Source organism: Hypanus sabinus, chromosome 8, assembly GCF_030144855.1.
Source record: "Hypanus sabinus isolate sHypSab1 chromosome 8, sHypSab1.hap1, whole genome shotgun sequence".
Taxonomy (NCBI): Eukaryota; Metazoa; Chordata; class Chondrichthyes; order Myliobatiformes; family Dasyatidae; genus Hypanus; species Hypanus sabinus.
In genome coordinates, this window is record NC_082713.1 from 162,928,965 (window position 1) to 162,948,174 (window position 19,210).

Here is a 19,210-nt window from a genome sequence, read left to right on the forward strand (position 1 = left end):
CATTCTCGGTCCCATCCTCCTGCTAAACCCATTGTCTCCACATATCCCCTTCCCTACTTTGCTCCATCTGCCCATCATCTCCCACCTCATTTGGTTCCACCTACAACAAACTGCCTCACCACTCCCTCTCACCTTTTAATATTGAATATTTATTTATTGAGGAACAGCGTGAAGTAGGCCCCTTGAGCCGAGCTCTCAGCAACCATCCCCAATTTAACCCTTCCCTAATCATGGGATAATTTACAATGACCAATTAACCTGCCAACCGGTACATCTTTGGATTGTGTGAGGAGACCCACACAATTACAGAGAGAACGTTTAAACTCCTCACAGGCAGTGCAAGGAATTGAACCTCGGTTGCCTGTAGTATAAAGTGCTGCGCTGACAATTACGCTTTAGTCCTGTTTTTAGTACCTCCCCATTACACTGATAGTCTGGATGCAGGGTTTCAACCACTAACATTGACTATCCTTTTCCCCCCACAGATGCTGCCTGACCCTCAGTTAGATTTTTGCTCCAGTTGCTAGCATCTGCAGCCTTCTGATTCTGAATTCAATGTACATGTATCACAGACAAGAGCAAATCTGCAGTTGCTGGAAGTCTGAGCAACACACACAAAACGCTGGTGGAACTCAGCAGGCCAGGCAGCATTTATGGAAAAAAGTACAGTCGATGCCTCAGGCCGAAACCCTTTGGCAGGACTGGAGTTAAAAAAAAGGCTGAGGAGCAGATTTAAAATGTGGTGGAGGGGGAAGAGAAACACCAGGTGATAGGTGAAATCTGGAGGGGGAGGGATGAAGTAAAGAGCTGGGAAGTTGATTGGTGAGAGAGACAGAAGGCCTTTGAAGAAAGAAAAAGGGGTAGGAACACCAAAGGGAGGTGATGGGCAGGCAAGGAAATAAAGGTGAGAGAGGGAGAAGGGTATGGGAAATGGCCGGGGGGTGGGGTGCATTACAAGAAGTTTGAGAAATTGATACTCATGCCATCAGGTTGGAGGCCACCCAAATGAAATATAAGGTGTTGTTCCTCCAAACTAAATGTGACCTGTCTTGTAAAGACAATACCCAGAAAAAGGCAATAGCAAACCACTTCTGTAGAAAAATCTGCCAAGAACAATCATGCTCCTGGAAAGACCTTGATTGCCCACGTCATACGATGCAGCGCATAATGATGATGTCATACAACATGGCACGTCACGAATGAATAGTGCTTTTATTGGTTGTTACAGAGGCTATTCCACAACACCATAAGATGTAGGAACAGAATTAGGCCATTTGGCCCATTGAATCGGCACCCATTTCATCATGGCTGATCCAAGTTTCCTCTCAGCCCCAATCTCCTGTCTTCTCCCAGCATCCCTTCATGAACTGACCCTATCAGTCTCTGTCTTAAATACTTGGCATCCACAGTTGCCTGTGGCAAAGAATCCACAGTTTCATCATTCTCTGGCTAAAGAAATTCCTCCTCATCTCCATTCTGAAAGGACGCCCGTCTGTTCTGAGGCTGTGTCCTCTGGTCTTAGACTCTAAATCACCATAGGAAATATCCTCTCCAGATCCACTCTATCAAGGTCTTTCACCATTTGATATATTTCAGTGAGGTCGTCCCTCATTCTTATGAATTCTAGTGAATATTAGTCCAGAGCCATCAAACACTCTTCATATGACAAGCTGTTCAAACCTGGAGTCATTGGTTGTATTTATAAGCATTAGTGGAAATGAATCTTATTTCCATTGGCATGTAAAAATGCATTTCAAGTGATTTTTGGCATTAGGCTAGCCAGAGCTATTTCCATTTATTTATTTTAGTTGAATGTACACTCAGTGGCTACATTATTAGGTGCCTCCTTTACCTAATGAAGTGGTCACTGAGTGTTTGTTCATGGTCTGCTGCTGCTGTAGCCTATTCACTTAGTCTCAACATGTTGTACATTCAGAAGTGGTCTTCTTCACACCACTGTTGTAACGTGTGTTTATTTGATTTTCTGTCAGCTTCAACCACAATAGCTATTCTCCACTGACCTCTCTCATTTACAAGGCATTTTCACCTGCAGGAATGCTGTTCACTGGAAGCTTTTTGATTTTTGTACGATGCTTTGTAAATCTAGAGACTGGTGTGTTTGAAAATCCCAGGAGATCAGCAGTTTCTGAGATACTCAAACCACCCTGTCTGGCAGCAACAATCATTCCACAGTCAAAGTCACTTAGATCGCATTTCTTCTCCACTCTGACGTTAATTTCAAATGACATCTGAACCTCCTGTGCATGACGGCATGCTTTTATGCATTGAGTTGCTGCCACATGATTGGCTGAATAGATCTTCGCAATAACAAACAGATGTATCTAATCAAGTGGGCACTGAGTGTATATCCCTGAATTTACAAACTAAACCATAGTGGTCAGACAGATGTGATAATTATCTCATGGATGCAGAGAAATAGGGTAATTATTGAGGCCCTCCATTGGTCAGGGTCAACCATGGATGTTGCTTGCCAGCTGTTGATGTGATACAGAAGCCAGGGCAGTGCGAGGTGGAGAACAAGAAGGCGTCCAAAGCAGACTCCCCCTCTCCATGCAGCTGAGGCAGCAAAAGGAACATCAGAGACCGATACAGTTTGGCACCAGCGGCATTGCAGAAGTTGTCAGATTGCCTCCAACTCTGGACTTTTCCTTGGGATTTATCCCGAACCCTTCCCCATGAGTGGGTATAGTTGCAGCGGAGGTTTGACATCAGTGTTATCAGAAGATAATTATTGACTTTCTGAGGTAAAACATGCTCTTGCCTGTCGACTTAATATCACTTGGTTCTGTTTTGGTGGGATTCTATTCCCATCCTCACTCCTCTCATGGATTTTTTTTTTAATTTTCAGTTTGGTATGTTTAAAAATAAAGAGGTTCAAAGATTCATTAATTATCAAAGTATATATCCACTATGCAACTCTGAGATTTGTCTTCTCGAGATAGCCATGAGACAAAGAAAACAATGGAAGTCATTCAAAGAGAACTATCAACCCCACTACAAAAAAAACTAACAAATTGTGCCAAATGACAACAAGAAAGAACAGCGGCACAAATATCACCCCCCACCTGTTAAAAAAATCTCACAAATGCAACAAGAGCATCAAACAGCCACCTCCACATAGAAAAGCAAATCACACGAACTGCAAGAGCATCAGATCCCAACCCCACCACCCCCACACAGAAAAGAGCTTACAACTCACACCAAATTAAATCACTGAAACAGACAAACGAAAGAATGAGCAAAAACACCAAGTGTAAAAGATACAAAACCCTAAAGAGCCCAGTCCAATCCATAAATCATAGAACTTCAGTGACATCCTCTGACAGACTCGATGGAGAGAGACGATTTGAATGCAGGGGCAGAGCAGCGAGGGAGATAAGCTGTCAAACAGAGACATCCTATCTGACAGCAGTGAGCAATAGTGATTTTGATTTTGAATGATTGCGATTTTGTTACCAAAGCACATACAGCAAATAGGAAAATTGATGGGGAAAGTTAAGCAACGGCTTATTTCATGTTCCAGCTATTATTCACTCAAGATTTTATCACATTATCCCCCGAGTATTATATCACAGCACTTCACTGTTTTGGATGTGTTGCAGTGTTTTCAATATAACCCACATGGTGTAATAATGGATAATTGCCACAATGGCTGAAATGTATCAACAGATGTCACAATGAATTCCAAATGACAGATTTGGAAACTTAGGATTTCAGTTTTCTGGATTTATTGTTTTCAGCTTTTTCTCCATGACCTACACATATTTCTTCAGCTAATATCTAAAGTATGAACAAAACAATGGCACACAAGCGCATGAATTCCCCCTCATGTATCCTAAAGCCAGTCGGCAGTGTAGTGGCATCCACACCGGACTTCGAGGCAAATGGCCCTGGGTTCAAATTTGGCCGGCTCCCTGCACGCTTTCCATTCGTGCTGTGCTGAGTGTCGAGCTAACAGCTCGGCCTCATAAAAGACAGACAAAAATGCAAAGGAAACGGCAAAGTTGCCGCCCAATGCACCACAGGGTGTGGAAAGGAGTATATCCTGAAGCATAGGCATCTGAGAAATCATTGGATGACACTAAGTATTGGTATTGGTTTATTATTGTCACATGTACCAAGATAACAGTGAAAGCCTTGTCTTACACACTGATTGTACAGAACACAGCACAATGAGCTGGAATAAGGGAAAACAATAATGATGCAGAATAAAGTGTAAGAGCTACGGAAAAGGTGCAGTGCAGGTAAATGGTAGAGTGCAAGATAAAGTGTGAGGTAGATTGGGAGTTTAAGAGTTCCATCTTGTTGTACAAGAAGTCCATTCAAAAGATAACAGTGGGATAGAAGCTGTCCTTGAGTCCGGTGATGCGTGCATTCTAACTTCCGTATCTTCTTCCCGGCAGGAAAGGGGTGAAGAGAGAACATTGGGGTGGGTGGGGTCTTTGATTGTGCAGGCTACTTTACTGAGACAGCAAGAAGTAGAGATAGAGTCTGTAGAGTTTCTATGGTTCCTATGAGGTGCTGACCTGTGTCCACAACTCTTTGCAGTAGGCCAGAAAGCTGAAGTCACAATCAGCATTTCAATGCCGATAAAAATAAACCAGCCTCATTTTTGAGAGGATCATAGTAATGGAGCATCAATGACGCACTTCAGTAAATTGTCAACTAGCAAATTAATACTAGCGGTGTCACTAAAATGCTTGATTAGTAGACCCAGATGATAATGTTACTGAGTTGATAAAATTACGCTAAAAAGACAATGGAAATTCAGGAGTATTTCTGCCACATCAACAGCATTACAGTAGGTAGCACTTCTTCCTCTTCCATTGCTGAAGGATAAGGATGGAAATGCAGTGAAAAGGGAAGAGACATGCAGTTGGTACCAGCAATAGCAGAAAACATCACATAGCTGAGTGATAGGTTGCAGTATAACTTCTATAATAGATGACGTGGTCTGTCTCAGTTGTCACCCAGACAGCTGATGTCATAATATTGCTCGAGCTTCACAATATCAACTTAAAAAAAAAACTCAAAAGTAAATTTGTTATTGAAGTACATATATGTCACCAAATACAACCCAGAAATTCATTCTCCTGCGGGCATGCTCAATGAATCCATAATAGAATATTAACTATAATAGAATCAATAAAAGACCACACCAACTTAGATGTTTAACCAGGGTGCAAAAGACAACAAAATGTTTAAATATAAAAAAGAAAGAAATAATAATAGTAAATAAATAAGCAAAATATCGAGAACATGTGGTGAAGAGTCATTGAAAGGGAGTATATAGGTTGTATGAACACTCGGGACAATATAGGTTGTATGAAGATGGGATAAGTGAAGTTGAGTGAAGTTATCCCTTTCGGTTCAAAGCCTGATGGTTGAGGTGTAGTAACTGTTCCTGAACCTGGTGGTGTGAGGCCTGAGACTCCTGTACCTTCTTCCTGATGGAAACAGTAAGAAGAGAGCATGTCCTGAGTGATGGGAGTCCCTGATGATGGATGCTACTTTCCTGCGACAATGCTTCGTGTAGATGTGGTCAATGGTGAGAAAAGTTTTACCCCTGATGGACTGGGCCATATGAACAACTTTTTGCAAGATCTCCTGTTCAAGGGAATTGATGTTTCTACAGTAGGGTGTGCTCTAGCCAGTCAATATATCCTCCAACACGTATCCATAGATGTTTATCAAAGCTTTAGAAGGCATGTCGAATCTTTGCATACTAAAAAGGAAGTCAAGGTGTTGCTTTGCTTTCTCCATAATTGCACTTATGTTCTGGGCCATGGACAAGTCCTCTGAAATAATAAAACTGAGGAAGTGAAAGTTGCTGACCCTCTTCTCCTCTGATCCTCCAATGAGAACTGACTAATGAACCTCTCGTTTCTTCCTCCTGAAGTCAATAATCAGCTCCTTGGTCTTACTGGCATCGAGTAAAAGGTTGGTGTGGCACAACTCAGCCAAATTTTAAATCAGCCTTTTAGGACTTAGAATCTCCACTAATGGTCTTTGTTGACATATAGTCATTTTCCTTTGTTCTTGAAGTGAAAATTAAATGTTAATTTAAGACTTCAATGATAGCAATTCATTACTCTTTCCCTCCAAGAGTTTAATGCAACATCCACCCTTCCCCAGGCACCCCACCAGCCTCTCAATGCTCACTCATTGATTGTACTGACATTCTGAAAATATTTTTTTCCATCAGATCATCTTGACTACAAATTAAAAAAAATCATCTGCACAAATTCAGTTAAAAGAAATGCTGTCTTCGTATCTCTGAATTTGGAAGTATTTCTGAGCCTCTCTTAATGTGTTGATTGTTACAGATTGTTGTGATGTCACCAACAAAAGAAAAGGATATTGGGTTAAATCGGTATTTGTGACCCGTCGATCGAAGTTCGAAGTAAATTTTATTTGAAAGTACCTACGTACCACCATATACATCCTCGAGATTCATTTTCATACTCAGAAAATCTGTAGAATAGTGACTATAACAGAATCATTGAAAGGTCAACCAGAGTGCAGAAGACAACAAACTGTGCAATATAAATAAATAGCAATAAATAAAGAGAACATGAGATAATAAGATAAAGAGTTCTTAAAGTGAGATCTTTGGTTGTGAAAACATCTCAATGATGGAGCGAGTGAGTGTAATTCACCCCTCTTATGCAAGAACTTGATGGATGTGGGTAGTAACTGTTCTTGAAGCTGTTGGTGCAAGTCCTGAGACACCTGTACCTTCTACCTGATGGCAGCAATGAGTAAAGAGAGTGGCCTGGGTGCTGGGGAGCTCTGACACCGGATGCTGTTTTCATGTAGATGTGCTCAAGTGCTCAATGATCGAGAGGTCATTACCTGTGATGTACTGGGTTGAATCCACTACTTTTAGTAGGATTTTCCGTTCAAAGGCATTGGCATTTCCATACCAGGCTGTGATGCAGCCAGTGAATATAGTCTCCACTACACATGTCAAAGTTTTAGATGTCATGCTGAATCTTTGCAGTCTCCTGATGAAGTAAAGGTGCTGCTGTGCTTTCTTCGCAATTGCACTTATGTGCTGGGTCCAGGACAGATCCTCTGAAATAGTAACACCCAGACCATGACCTGAGTTTTAATATGGTTATTGTGCTGCATTTGCTTCCTCCTTCTTACATATAGCCATATAACAATATAACAATTACAGCATGGAAACAGGCCATCTCGACCCTTCTAGTCCAGGCCGAACACTTACTCTCACCTAGTCCCACTGGCCCGCACTCAGCCCATAACCCTCCATTTCTTTCCTGTCCATATACCTATCCAATTTTGCATTAAATGACAATACCATACCTGCCTCTACCACTTCTACTGGAAGCTCATTCCACACAGCTACCACTCTCTGAGTAAAGAAATTTCCCCTCATGTTACCCTTAAACTTTTGCCCCCTAAATCTCAACTCATGTCTTCTTGTTTGAATCTCCCCTACTCTCAATGGAAAAAGCCTATCCACGTCAACTCTATCTATTCCCCTCATAATTTTAAATACCTCTATCAAGTCCCCCCTCAACCTTCTATGCTCCAACGAATAAAGACCTAACTTGTTCAACCTTTCCCTGCAACTTAGGTGCTGAAACCCAGGTAACATTCTAGTAAATCTTCTCTGTACTCTCTCTATTTTGTTGACATCTTTCCAATAATTCAGTGACCAGAACTGTACACAAGACTCCAAATTCGGCCTTACCAATGCCTTGTACAATTTTAACATTACATCCTAACTCCTATACTCAATGCTCTGATTTATAAAGGCCAACATACTGAAAGCTTTCTTCACCACCCTATTCACATGAGATTCCACCTTCAGGGTACTATGCACCATTATTCCTAGATTACTCTGTTCTACTGCATTCTTCAATGCCCTACCATTTACCGTATATGTCCTATTTGGATTATCCCTACCAAAATGTAGCACCTCACACTTACCAGCATTAAACTCCATCTGCCATCGCTCAGCCCACTCTTCTAACTGGTCTAAATCTCTCTGCAAACGTTGTAAACCTACTTCATTATCCACAACGCCACCTACCTTAGTATCATCTGCATACTTACTAATCCAATTTACCACCCCATCATCCAGATCATTAATGTATATGACAAACAACATTGGACCCAGTACAGAGCTCTGAGGCACAGCACTAGTCACCGGCCTCCAACCTGACAAACAGTTATCCACCACTACTCTCTGGCATCTCCCATCCAGCCACTGTTGAATCCATTTTACAACTTTAATATTAATACCTAACGATTGAACCTTCCCAACTAACTTTCTGAGCGGAACCTTGTCAAAGGCCTTACTGAAGTCCACATAGACAACATCCACTGCTTTACCCTCGTCAACTTTCCTCGTAACTTCTTCAAAAAATTCAGTAAGATTTGTCGAACATGACCTTCCATGCACAAATCCATGTTGGCTGTTCCTAATCAGACCCAGTCTATCCAGATAATTATATATACCATCTCTAAGAATACTTTCCATTAATTTACCCACTACTGACATCAAATTGACAGGCCTATAATTGCTAGGTTTACTCTTAGAACCCTTTTAAAACAATGGAACGACATGAGCAATACGCCAATCCTCCAGCACCATCCCCATTTCTAATGACATTTGAAATATTTCTGTCAGAACCCTAGCCATTTCTAAACTAACCTCCCTCAAGGTCCTAGGGAATATCATGTCAGGACCCGGAGATTTATCCACTTTTATATTCCTTAAAAGCACCAGTACTTCCTCCTCTTTAATCGTCATAGTTTCCATAACCTCCCTTCTGTCATTTCTCTCTGTAACTATACTTCAAATACAAAGTGAAATATAAACTACTGTTTATCAAGTTACAAAGTGCAAATAACTTATCAGTTCTAGCATTCCCAATAAAGTATTCAGCAGCTAAACACATACTTTGACATTATTTTAAGTATTGTAAAGAATTCAAGGTTCAAGGTTTAAGATTGTTTATTGCCATTCCTCAATATACAAGTGTAAAATAGAATGAAATGAAAGATGGAGAAGCAACACCTTACATTCCATTTCAGTAGCTTCTATCCTGATGGCATGGATTTCTCCTTTCGGTAGAGAATTCCTTCCCCGTCCACCCAGCCCAGTCCACACTCTGAGATTTGCCTCTTCTCACGTGATATTTTTCCTCTTCTCTTCCCCCTGTGTCCCCTCCTCCTTCCCTTTCTCCTATGGTCCACTCTCATCTCCTATTAGATTCTTTCTTCAGATTCTTTCTTCAGTCCATCACCTTTCCCACCCTCCTGGTTTCACCCATCACATTCCAGCAAGCCTCCTTCCCCTCCCTCTACCTTTTTATTCTGGCATCTTCCTCCTTCCTCTCCAGTCCTGAAGAAGGGTCTGGGCCTGAAGTGTTAACTGTTTATTCATTCCATAGATGCTGCCTGACCTGCTGAGTTACTCCAGCATTTTGTGTGTGTTGCTTTGAAATGACTGTTACACCTGACTCCAGGTGATGTGTACGTAATGGTGGTGGGGTGGATGAATGGGTGGAGGTGTTGATCAGCATGACGGTTTTATATATTCCAATATGGGTCTTATCTAATTTAATAAGCCTTTTCCAACTATATAGCTTGTTTTACTCTGTTTCTTCATTGCTTTATGGGACGTGTCAGATTGACAGACATGGACAGAGTGTCAAAATGGAATCGCAGCTCTATCACAGATGTTCAAAGAGAACAGCATGGTGCTTATGACATGATTTTTTTTAATGTATGGCTTACATGTATTTTTTATACATGGTAAAAGGTCGTTTTTGGTTTATTCTGAGTTTGTTATTTTTTCATATTATTAATCTGTTAGTTTTGAAAATAATTTATTAGGGTTTTCTTTTAAGTTCGTATACACTTTTTTATATTTTTAACATTTATATATTAAGATTTTTTTAAAAAATAAAATGTTGTTTCTTCTTCCCGAAAGGCTTTAGTGCTTGGAACGTCACATCTGTTTTGGTGTGTTTGAATAAGTTTTAAACTCTGTTTTAAAACACTAATTCAGTATTATTCATACTGAATTATGGGTTTTATCATTTTAATTTTTTTTAAATCCTTTTGTTTTATATATATATAATACTAATTTTATATTTTAATTTTTGTTATACCAACCCTTTCTTATAATATGGGTGGTTTGTATCTTTTATTCAACTTTTTTTTGTTTGAGTTGCCGTCTTGAGACATGGGGGTAATTTTAGTGTTAGATTGCTTGCTTGCCTCTTTTTGGCTTTTTTTCCTGGGGTTTTGAGGGTGGATGGAGGGGGATTTTTCTTCTTTTTTTTCTTTTTGCTTGCTTTATGCTTAGTTTTACTTCATGGGCTCATATGAAACTACAAAAATGGTTGCAGTGCCGTGATTTCTGGTTTCTCCTTGAATTTACTTCCCTCTTCCGGATTCATCTTTTTTTTTAACCTTCTGTGTTAATTGTAATAAATATTGTCAATATGGATAGGGTTATTAATTTTGTTTCTTGGAATACTAATGGTTCAAATCATCCAATCAAATGGAAAAAAATATTCAAAGTATTCCATAGAATGAATGCTAATGTTATCTTTGTACAAGAGACTCATGTAAGGAAGGTGGATAGTCAACGCTTTTTTAGGTTTTGGAAGGTCAACAATATCACTCGAATTCTCAAGCCAAAGTAAGAGGCGTTTCCATTTTTATAGATTCTTCAACCTCCTTTATACATTATGAAACAATTTCAGACCCACAAGGTAGATTTTTGCTTATTACTGGTCTACTTTTTAATCAAAAAGTTGTTTTAGTTAATGTTTATGCTCCAAACACTGATTGTCCTGAATTTTTTAATTGTCTATTTACATCCTTTCCCAATTTGAGTCAGTACAGACTGATAATGGGTGGGGATTTTAACTGTTGTTTAAACCCTTCGATGGTTAGATCCAAGTCCACCCGAATAAATCGGCCTCTCTTATCAACTCCTTTATGACTGATTCAGCGATTTTCGAAATTTGCCTTTTTTACACCCCAATGACAAAGAGTTTTCATACTTTTCTCATGTTTATAATAATTATTCAAGAATTGATAACTTTTTCATTGATCACCATTTACTTACAGATGTTATCGATTGTAAATATGACTCTATTACCATTTCAGATCATGCACCTTTGAAGTTATCTATAAGATAATGGATTCATTTATTAATGCTAAATCTTGGAGGTTCAACTCTATTTTATTGCAGGACTTAGACTTTGTCAATTTTATCAAACAACAAATTGACTTGTTTTTCTCAACAAATTCTACAGCAGAGATCACTAGTGGAATTTTATGGGACACTTTTAAAGCATTTATTCGTGGACAGATTATTTCATACTCTGCTGGAGTTAGGAAACGAACTAATTCTAAAATATTAATATTGGTTGATAAAATCAAAGCAATTGATTAGATTTATTCAGTGACCCCCAGCAAAGAACTTTATAAAGAAAGAGTGGAACTTCAAATGGAGCATAGTTTGTTATTATCCTCTTCGATTGAAAATCAGTTAATTATATCTACAACCCAGTTTTATGTATATGGAGGTAAGTCTGGTAAATTATTGGCTAATCAATTGAAAACTGCTTCAGTTAAATGACAGATTACTAGGATTCGTAAACAAGATGGCACTCTGATGATCGACCATAAAGAGATAAATAAAGCCTTTCAAGATTTTTATAATTCCTTATATCAATCAAAATTTGCTGAGGATTCTTCTATAATAAATGAATTTTTAAGGAAATTGAATATTCCAAAATTAACAGTAGAGGATAGTGTATTCTTAGATACACCTATCACGGAAACTGAAATAAAAAAGGTTATTTTTTCAATGAATTCCAGTAAATCTTCTGGTCCAGATGGTTATTCTGCAGAATGTTTTAAATCTTTTTCCTCTATACTTTCTCCTTGGCTTTATAAAATTTTTAAAGATGCGTTAATTATAGGCAAATTGCCACAATCTTTTTATGAAGCTTCTATTTCTTTAATTCTTAAAAAAGATAAAGACCCTATTGAATGTGCATCCTATCGGCCTATATCCTTGCTGAATACGGATTTTAAGATTTTTAGTAAAATTTTGGCTACTAGATTAGAAAATATATTGCCTCGAATCATTTCTGAAGATCAGACTGGATTTATTAACAATCGCTATTCATCTTTTAACATTAGAAAATTAATTAATATTATTTATACTCCTTCACCCAAAATACCAGAATGTGTAATTTCTTTAGATGCTGAAAAAGCATTTGATAGAGTTGAATGGCCATATTTATTTAATATGATGCAGCATTTTAATTTTAGTTAAAAATTTATATCATGGATTAAATTAATATACCATAAACCCTTGGCTTCGGTTTTTACCAATAATCAAAGATCTCCTTTTTTTCAGTTATTCCGTGGTACAAGGCAAGGTTGTCCTTTAAGTCCTTTACTATTTGACATCGCTTTAGAACCTTTGGCTATAGCCATTCGTGAATCACCTAATATTTTGGTTATTACTCATGGGGAGGGGATGTATAAGTTGTCATTATATGCTGATGATTTGTTACTATACATATCTGACCCTGAAAGATCTATTCCTGCTATTTTGTCCTTTCTTGCTCAGTTTAGTAACTTTTCTGGTTATAAATTGAATTTTAATAAGAGCAAATTATTTCCATTAAATATGCAAGTTCCAATTTATAAACATTTACCATTTAAAGTTGTTACAGATTATTTTACTTATTTAGGTATTAAAATTACTAAAAATCATAAAGATTTATTTAAAATTAACTTTTTACCCTTAATTGACCAAATTAAGCAACTTGCTATCAGGTGGTCTCCACTATCTTTGTCATTGGTTGGTAGAATTAATGCTATTAAGATGATGGTATTACCCAAACTCTTATATTTATTTCAAGCATTACCAATTTTTATTCCTAAATCTTTTTTTGATATTATTGACTCCAAAATATCTTCTCATCTGTGGCAGAATAAAAATCCTAGACTAGGCAAAAAATATTTACAGAAGCCTAAGAAGGAGGGTGGTTTGGATTTGCAAAACTTGAGATTTTACTATTGGGCAGTTAATATACGATATTTAATATTTTGGACACAAGAATTGACTACAGCTGCTTGCCCACAATGGGTAAATTTGGAATGTAAATCTGTACAAGACTTTTCATTGTTTTCAATCTTAGGATTTTCACTTCCTTTTTCTTTATCTAAATTGAATAAACAAATAACTAATCCTATAGTCAAATACACATTGCGAATTTGGTTTCAATTTCGTAAATTTTTTGGTTTGAATAAGTTTATCTTATCATGCCCTATAATATCTAACTATTTCTTTCGGCCCTCTTTTATGGATCAAGCTTTTCTTTTATGGAAAACAAAAGGTATAACATGTTTTCGTGATTTATTTTTGGATGATAGCGTTATGTTCTTTGAACAATTATCTAATAAATATAATTTACCTAAATCCCATTTTTTTAGATATTTGCAAGTTAGAAATTTTTTGTATAATGAGTTACAGTCTTTTCCAAAACTATGTCCATTGGACATTACGGAAAGAATTCTAGCTCTGAATCCTTGTCAAAAGGGTTTAGTAGCTGTCATTTATAATATGATCATGAAAATACAGCCAGATGTATCAGAAAAAATTAAGAAGGAATGGGAAGAAGAACTTCATTGTCTTATATCCACTGAGCAGTGGGGGAAAATTTTACTATTAGTCAATTCGTCCTCTATTTGTGCTAAACATGCCCTAATGCAATTTAAGGTTTTACATAGAGCTCATATGTCTAAGGATAAACTTGCTCGATTTTATTCTCATGTTAATCCAACTTGTGACAGATGTTATTCTGATGTTGCCTCATTGACCCATATGTTTTGATCTTGCCCTTGTTTACAAAATTACTGGAAAGATATTTTCAGTATTATTTCAAGAGTTCTGAATATCAATTTCCAACCGCATCCTTTTACTGCAATTTTTGGTTTACCGATGGTGGATAATAGTCATTTATCCTCTTCATCTCGACGAATGATTGCATTTGTTACATTAATGGCTAGAAGATCTATTTTATTGAATTGGAAAGAAATTAATCCTTCAACTATATTTCAGTGGTTTTCTCAAACTATTTCTTGTTTGAGCTTAGAAAAAATTAGCAGCGTTGTTTTTGATCCTTCAGTTAAATTTGAAGAAACTTGGAGACCATTTATTCAACATTTTCGTATGAGTTAAATTGTCTTTTCCTAAACCTTACTTTTATTATCCTTAATAATTTGGATGGAGGTTCAGATTTATTGGCACTACTGTATGTACTTAACATTATGCAACGGTCCATGTTGGCTAGTGTTTTTTTTCTTCTCTTTTTTTGGGTTTTTTTTCTTCTTGTTTCTTTTGTTCATAAATACTATGAGTTTGGGAGGCTATATATATATTGATTAATATATATTTGAATGTCTACTTAAACTATCAATTATGTGCTCTCAAACACTTTGTATTCATGTTTCATTTATGTTTGTTTAAAAATTAATAAAAAGATTTAAAAAGAAAGAAAGAAAGAACAGCAAAGAATTTTGGAATACTTACGAATTAATATGTTCAGAGAGGAAGCCATACCCTGTTACAGGAACAGTCACACACAGTACAGAACACACAAGGTAGCAAGCAAAAATAGCGTAACAATCATGGAGTAAAAGAGTCCCAAAACTCACGTTATCAATTCCCAGTGAACCACGATAAAGCCCATCTGCCACCGAGCGAACACTGGAGGTAGCAGAGACTCCAGAGTGGCCGCACACCACCTCCAGTGGAGCACACCAGCCCCAACACGCTCCCACATGCCATGAACAACCACAAACTAGAGAGAATCTACAGATGCTGGAAATCTGACCAACACACACAAAATGCTGGAAGAACTCAGCAGGCCAAGTCAGCATCTATGGAAAAACGTGCAGTCGACGTTTCAGCCCAAAACGTTGACTGTACCCTTTTCCTAGATGATGCCTGGCCTGCTGAGCTCTTCCAGCATTTTGTGTGGGTTGCACAGACAACCACAATCCTGCCAGATGCCCGATGCCACCATCTTGCTGGAAGCCAGATTGTGCTCTTTACACTTTATCCGACTGCAAGGAAGAGAGAATGGATTTTGAAGTGTAAAACTATAGCTTTGACACAGAGGTGCATCTCTTGTTTCTGAAATAAACCAATGTTAATATTTAAAGCAATAAACTGCTTCCATGGCTATCATACTGCGCCTGCTTCCCTTCTCCTGTAAGCTCGAACATACAAAACCGTCCCAGTGAATTGAGGCATCTAGTCAACCTAAGGAATTGCACTAAACCAGTGATACAAGTCAACTTTCTGTTTCCCGTTCTACCTATCTTAAATTGATTGTCCATTTTATGTTCTTTGAGTAGATTTGCTCTCATCCACGTGATTGATCGTCCATGTTTAATTTTTATTGCACCATTTTTCTTGTTCAGCTTGGCTTACTAACTGACATTAGCTAATCTTGCAAGACGTTTTATATTCTGTGGTTTTGCTAATTTTTTTTGCCATTTCCATGATTTATTCTTTTTTTGTTTGGGGGGAGCGGGGGGTTGATTTTTTTTGAACAGGGTCCATAGTTTTCTTTGTTTAGTGGCTGTCTGGGGGAAGATGAATCTCAGGGTTGTGTACCGCATTCATACTTTGATAATAAATTTACTTTGAAACTTAGAATCAAATCTGTTTACCTTGTAGTGATTTCAGGTAGGGGATAGCTGACATTATCTTTCAAACATTATGCTGGTGAAAACTGAGTTTCAATGGATCTTTCCTGATAGAAAAGTTTAATATAAATGCTGCAAAATTTTCAGGGAAACTTGCTAGAGTGAAAACAAACACAAGTGATCTTTCTTCACTTGTCCAAGGCAGCTTACCCTGACATTAGTCAGCAGTGCATCACACAAGAAATGAGAATACAGGTGTGCTATTTTTTTTTCAGGTTTGGTTTCAAAATAGAAGAGCAAAATGGAGAAAGCGGGAACGCTATGGACAGTTACAACAAGCTCGAAGCCACTTTGCAACCTCCTATGATGTATCCCTTTTGCCCAGAACAGAAACTTATTCACAGGTAGGTGAAAAACCTGGTGCCACAGTCATAGGAGAGAGTGAAAGAGCATACACTGACAAGTAAACTAACCATATTAAAAATAATTACAGGCACATTCTTTCAATAGCTTTAAAGGTGAAAATATATGCTTCTGGTGTATATAATGTTAGGAGAGAAGCTAATCAGTAAGGGAATAGATTTATTGTAATTTGAAGAGGAATTAGATGAGGGGTTAAGGAATTTTTTTCTCATTCTGAAAGCAGTACAGTTCAATGTCAGAAAGGATGGTGGAAGTAGAAAGCTCAATATTTCAAAGTAAACTTATTATCAAAGTACATATATGTTACTGTACACTGGCATGAGACTCATTTTCTTGCAGGAATTCACAGGAAAAAAAAAAGAAATACAGTAGAATTCCAGGGAAGACTTTATATAACCAGACAAAAACTGACAAACAATCAATGTACAACAAAGGACAAACTGTTCAAATAGAATGCATTATGAGAAAAAAGAGATGTAAATAGTCCAAAAGTGAGTCTGTAGGTCTAAATCAGTTCAGAGATGCGATGATCAAAGTTGTGCATGCTGGTTCAGGAGCCAGATGGCTGTAGGGTAATAACCTGGTGGAGTGGTACATAAATTTAAGCTGCAGTAGCATTTGGTGTTGGTACCTAGGTTAGGTCTGAGAGCCAGGAAAAGGCTTTGTTCAGCATGGATGTAATGTGAGTTTGGTTATAAATTCATGTGAGTCTATAACTAGGTCTAGGACTACCTCATGCTCAGGACTAATGAGGGGGGAGGGACCCTCAAACATGGTTTGACATTCCATGATATTGGATAAGTTACTTTTCACCTCAATCCCATACTCATGTCTATTTCTAGTAATCCATGAGCCCCTTCCTTATCAGGAACCTACTTTCATCTTAAAAGTAAAAACACAAAATGCTGGCAGAACTCAGCAGGCCAGACAGCATCAGTGGGAGGAGGTAGTCGTCACTACCTCCGCCCATAGATGATGTCTGGCCTGCTGAGTTCTGCCAGCGTATTGTGTTTTTATTTATTTCCAGCATCGGCAGATTCACTTGTGTTGCCTTCATCTTAAGAGTTCTTAGTGACTCTGTTTCCATCATCCAAAGACACACAAGTCTCTGAAAGACAGTTTGTGCCTTAAATGGTTGACATCTTATCAACAGTGACCACTTGTTTCAGATTCTTATACAAGAAGAAATGATCTCTCCACAACTATCCTGTTAAAACCCGACAAGAATTTTTTTGTTTTATTCTATTAAACTACAACAAAAACTAATCGAGCCTGGGTTAACTAACCATTCCTCATTAGGCAATCCTTCCATTCCATGTAGTGGTCTGATAGTCCTCTCAAACACAACAACATCCTTTCTTAAAAAAAAACGAAGGGCAATACCGTACTTAGAACTCCGAATTTGGCTTTGCCAATGTCCTGTAGAACAGAACCACGACTTCCTTATATATGCATTCAGTTCTCCTGGTAATAAACATTAATATTTTGTTAGCCTTCCTAATCACTCCCTTTCCCATTCCAACACATTAGTCCATGGACTCCTCTACTGCTGCTCTCAGGTTGGAGGAGCAACACCTCATATTATAAATGGGTAGCCTCCAACCTGACAACATGAACATTAATTTTCCTAGCTTCTGATCATTTCTTCCTCCTCAATCTTGTCCCTTTTCCCATACAGCTTCCCTTTTCTTCTCTTCGCCTCTCCTACCCATCACTTCCTTCTAGAACCCCTCCCTTCCCTTTTTCCCATGGCCCACGGTCCTCCTTTATCAGATTCCATCTTCTTAAGCCCTTCAACTGTTCCACATATCACCACCCAGCTTCTCACTTCATCACCCACCCACTGACCTTCCCCTTCACTTGGTTTCGCCTGTCACCTGCTGGCTTGTAATCCTTCCCCTCCCCTGCTTCTTATTTTGGCTTCTTCCCCCTTGCTTTTCAGTCCTGATGAAGGATCTCAGCCCAAGACATCAAAAGTTTATTCCTCTCAGTAGATGCTGCCTGACCTGCTGAGTTCCTTCAAACATTTTATGCATGTTACTCATCACTTGTTGTACCTGTATACTGACTGCCTATGAATCAATCACCAGAAAACTGAGGTCCTTTTACACTTTAGAGCTCTGCAACCATTCACCTTTTAGATAAAAAAAACTCGTTCATTTCTTCATTTACAATGGGCAGTTTCAACTACTCTACAATTGTACTCAACTTGTCAGATATTTGCTCTCATTAATCCTACACCATAGCCTCCTAACATCTACTTCACAACTTATTGTCTTCTTTGTGTCATTGTCAGTATTTGCAAATATACCTTTGGAGCCTTTGCCTGTGATATATATATATATATATATACGTTGTGACTGGTTGAGGCCCCAGCATCAATTCTTGTGACATTTTAATCATTACATTTTGCCAACCTTGCTGTCAATTCCGCTGCTGGTGGTTAGGGCCACAATGTAGGTCCTCCAGCTCTAGAGGTGTTCATGGCTTCCTTCATTGTGTCAGCAGCTTCCTTGGTTTTCACTACTCTCAATCACGCAAGTCCTGGGTGGAGACTCAGGAATACCATCACACTCTTCATTGTTATTTCCAAAACAATTTTGTCTTACCAGTCAGGGTTGTTAGCCCTGAGCTGAAGCCCTGAACCTGGAAGACTAGTGAACTCCTCTTAGTTGGTCCTCTATCCTTTGACCTGTTTGGCATGGGTGACCTTACCAACAGCCAAAGCACAAAGCCCTGAATTCCGCCAACATCCCTGGATCATTGAGGCACGCAAGCCTCCAAACCACAACAAGGTTGTGGTCCTTTTGAAGGATTTTGCTCACTTTGTTTCCTGATAGTTGGCCAGTATTGTAACCATAGTGAATGTTGCCTCCTATATCATGAGCTTCTATTTTCCATGCTTCCCTTTGATGTGGCGCTTTATCAATTTTCTTCTGGAAATCTACATATAATGTAGCCATTGTTCAAACTTCAAAGTAAATTTTATTATCAAAGTACATATATGTCATCATTACAAGCCTGAAATTCATTT

General features: G+C 38.3%; 1 protein-coding gene across 1 annotated transcript in view; it reads left to right on the plus strand.

Moving 5' to 3' along the window:
* The window catches only part of alx1 (ALX homeobox 1), a 42,560-nt gene that overhangs the window by 16,401 nt on the left and 6,949 nt on the right, over nt 1–19,210 (plus strand). The window contains exon 3 of the mRNA XM_059978421.1: nt 16,029–16,157. Coding sequence (XP_059834404.1) covers nt 16,029–16,157 — 129 coding nt within the window. The remainder of the gene's footprint in view (nt 1–16,028; nt 16,158–19,210) is intronic.